Source organism: Myotis davidii, unplaced genomic scaffold (genome assembly GCF_000327345.1).
Source record: "Myotis davidii unplaced genomic scaffold, ASM32734v1 scaffold570, whole genome shotgun sequence".
Lineage (NCBI taxonomy): Eukaryota > Metazoa > Chordata > Mammalia > Chiroptera > Vespertilionidae > Myotis > Myotis davidii.
Window position 1 is genome coordinate 956,775 of NW_006283631.1, and position 3,112 is coordinate 959,886.

Below are 3,112 nucleotides of genomic sequence, written 5' to 3' on the forward strand. Positions count from 1 at the left end.
CGTCAGTTTGGTTCAAATCCTATATCATAAAAGGGGTAATATGCAAATTGACCCTAATAGTGGAATGACTGGGAATGACCGGTCACTATGACACACCCTGACCACCAGGGGGCAGACACTGAATGCAGAAGCTGCCCCCTGGTGGTCAGTGCACTCCAACAGGGGGAGCTCCACTCGGCCACAAGCCAGCTGACTGCTGCAAGCACAGTGATGGTAGTGGAAGCCTCTCCTGCCTCCTTGGCAGCACTAAGGATGTCTGATTGTGGCTTAGGCCCACTCCCTGCAGACATCTCCCGAGGGCTCCCGGGCTGCCAGAGGGATGTCTGCCTGCCATCTTAGGCCCAATCCCCTGGGGAGCAGGCCTAAGCCAGCAGGCAGGTCGTCCCGAGGGGTCCCACACTGCGAGAAGGCACAGGCCGGGCTGAGGGACCCCCCTGACCCCCGAGTGCACAAATTTTTGTGCACCGGGCCTCTAGTCTATATATAAAAGCCTAAGTGGACGGTCGACTGTTCGCTATGACACGCACTGACAACCAGGGGCAGATGTTCCGACCAGTGGGTTAGCTTGCTGCTGGGGTCCGGCTGAAAGCTAACCTGATCGTGCACCTATAGGATCCCTCAGCCTGGCCTGTGCCCTCTTGCAATCTGGGACCCCTCGGGGGATTTTGGAGAGCCACAGGCCAGCCCTAGGGACCGCACCACCACCAGTGCTCATGCACCGGGCCTCTAGTCATCTAATAAAGCTCCTTCATTCTGATGAAGAAATTAAGGCTTAGAGTGATTAACTGGCCAAGAGTTTCAAAAAGCTAGTTTGTAAGAAACCCAAGACAACTAGGTATCCTGATTCTTTGTCCAGTGCTTTTTTCATTCCACCATTCTTTTAAGAATAGCAAATACTTATCATACATTTAGCCTCACACTTGCAAAGCTTGCAAACTGTAAACCCCCTGAAACAGTACAAACTTTCATGTAATTACATATGTACACATTTTAAGTACTTTGCTTGGAAGATAAATTTTTCAAATTCTCAAAGATTTGTAACCCCTCCCCTCCAAAAAAGTTGAGAACTACTATAATCCTAATCCACTTGGGAAATCAAAGGCATATAATTTTTTACGAACAGTTTCATTGGGCAGGTTTGTGTTACTCAATGACCTACTAGATAAATATAAGGGGTTTATGGCAACAACTAAAGTGAATAAAGAAGGAATATAAACATTAATTTTCAGGTCTTCAGCCTTCAGATCCAGTTTCATTTCAGACCATTCCAGATACGATTTACTGAGCTTTTCCTCCCAATCAACTAGTCATTTTAGATACATGGGAACATTTATAGATGTAATTTTTAAAACCTTCCTAAATTACTAAAAATATAAGGTGCTTTTTCAGCTTCTAGTGACTAAGAGGGGAAAAACTACCATGATAATAATAGTATATCCTTAAACTGTTCACACCCTTACAAACATCAACTCATTATATATTAACTGTATACATCAAACCCACTAATCTCTGAACATAAAAGTAACAAATTTATATACCTTTACACATCTTTACCAGATTAGCAGGGAATACTAAGAAGTACACTACAAAATTGCAAATTCTAAAATCTTTGGCAACACTGACATAAATAAAAATTAATTCTCAATTACATGCACTCTATTCATGTACCTTGGTAATACTAGCACATCCCGGTTGCTCTCCTATATATAAATCTCAACCATAAGTAGGATGAATGGTACTGCACCATACCTTTGGCATTGTTTGCAGAAAGATACAGAGACCTGTTTCGGGATGCCTTGGCTGATGTCTACTTTACTTCGCAGACAGGCCACACAAATATTGGCTGGATTTGGACTAATTACAACACCACATTCGCAGCACAAGCTTAAAGAAAGAAAGCATAAAGTTTACAAATGAGATTTCACAAAAGCACTGGTTACGTTTTGAACACTATCAAACAAATAAACAAAAGCCTTCAAGTTAGGGCCATAATATCTCTGCCCTAAAAGCAGCAAATAAGAAGAAAAAAAAAAAAGCCATCTTCAAAGAGGCAATAAAGAACAACCTGGAATACTGAGGTTAAAAAAAAAAATCAAGGACGGCCAAAATTCCAAAAAGCCTCAAAATATGTCCAAAGGGTGTCTGAATTATGTCTAACGTCCTCGGACAGCATTATAGTCCAAAGACATTTTTTTAAAGCTTCAGCATAGCACAGGGACTGCCGAAATGTAAACATTTACCCAGGCAGAAAATGTTTACAGGCTGCAAAGAGCAGCAAGTCTAGTGATTCCATGTAACTGATGAGAGTGTCGGGGTCCTGGATGCACTGGGGGCAGAACTTGTTTAACAATCACTGACGATGTCCCAAGGAAATGTTCTGTAACCTGTGATGCCCTGTTTGCAGGCACACGTGACTACTGAGCACTTGAAATGTAGCTCAGCACGACTGAGGAGCTGAATGTTTAATTTTATTAATTTTATTTCATCTTCATTACTTTAAATTTAAACAGCCACCAGTGGCTAATGGCTCGGTATTGGACAGTGCCCATCTAGAAGACCGTAGGATGAAAATATATATATACTCTTAAAGCAAATATTTGCGATAACTTTCCAAGTAAAAATCAATTCTATTTCCTCAGGAAATAGAATTTTCATTTTTTTACACTTAAGATAAAGAATTGCCCCCATCAAAAAAAAAACAACAAAAAAACAAAAAACAAACCCGCGTTTCTCACAGTATCTTTCGCATGAACGTTAACATCGTTACATATAAGGGGATGGAGGAACGGGGCGCGACTCACATGTGTCCGGGGGTGCGCTCGGCGGAGTCCGCCAGGTACTCCATAGCGCTGGTGCCCGATCCTAAAAGGAAAGAGCACATCGTGGCACCTGTCACTGGTCCATGCACTTCACACACACCTTCCTCCTGCCTCTCTAAGGCAGCCAAGCCCGTAAAGCAGTAAGAAAAACCAATTCTACTTGCTAACTCTGAAAGCACTTCTTTAATATGAAAACCAAGGGAATTCCGGAGTCGCCCGTCTGCGAGACCATCTGGGGCCCCTCAACGCGGCCGCAGACCTGACGTGTCACCTGGGAGCCCGCGCCGGCGGCC

The 3,112-nt window shown here is 43.4% G+C and overlaps 1 protein-coding gene across 1 annotated transcript in view; it reads right to left on the minus strand.

The window, feature by feature from the left end:
- The window catches only part of NMD3 (NMD3 ribosome export adaptor), a 24,225-nt gene extending 21,323 nt beyond the window's left edge, over positions 1–2,902 (minus strand). The window contains exons 1-2 of the mRNA XM_006753809.2: positions 2,802–2,902; positions 1,750–1,884 (exon numbers count right to left, since the gene is read on the minus strand). Coding sequence (XP_006753872.1) covers positions 1,750–1,884; positions 2,802–2,881 — 215 coding nt within the window. The 5' untranslated portion in view covers positions 2,882–2,902. The remainder of the gene's footprint in view (positions 1–1,749; positions 1,885–2,801) is intronic.
- Between the last annotated feature and the right edge of the window lie 210 nt (positions 2,903–3,112).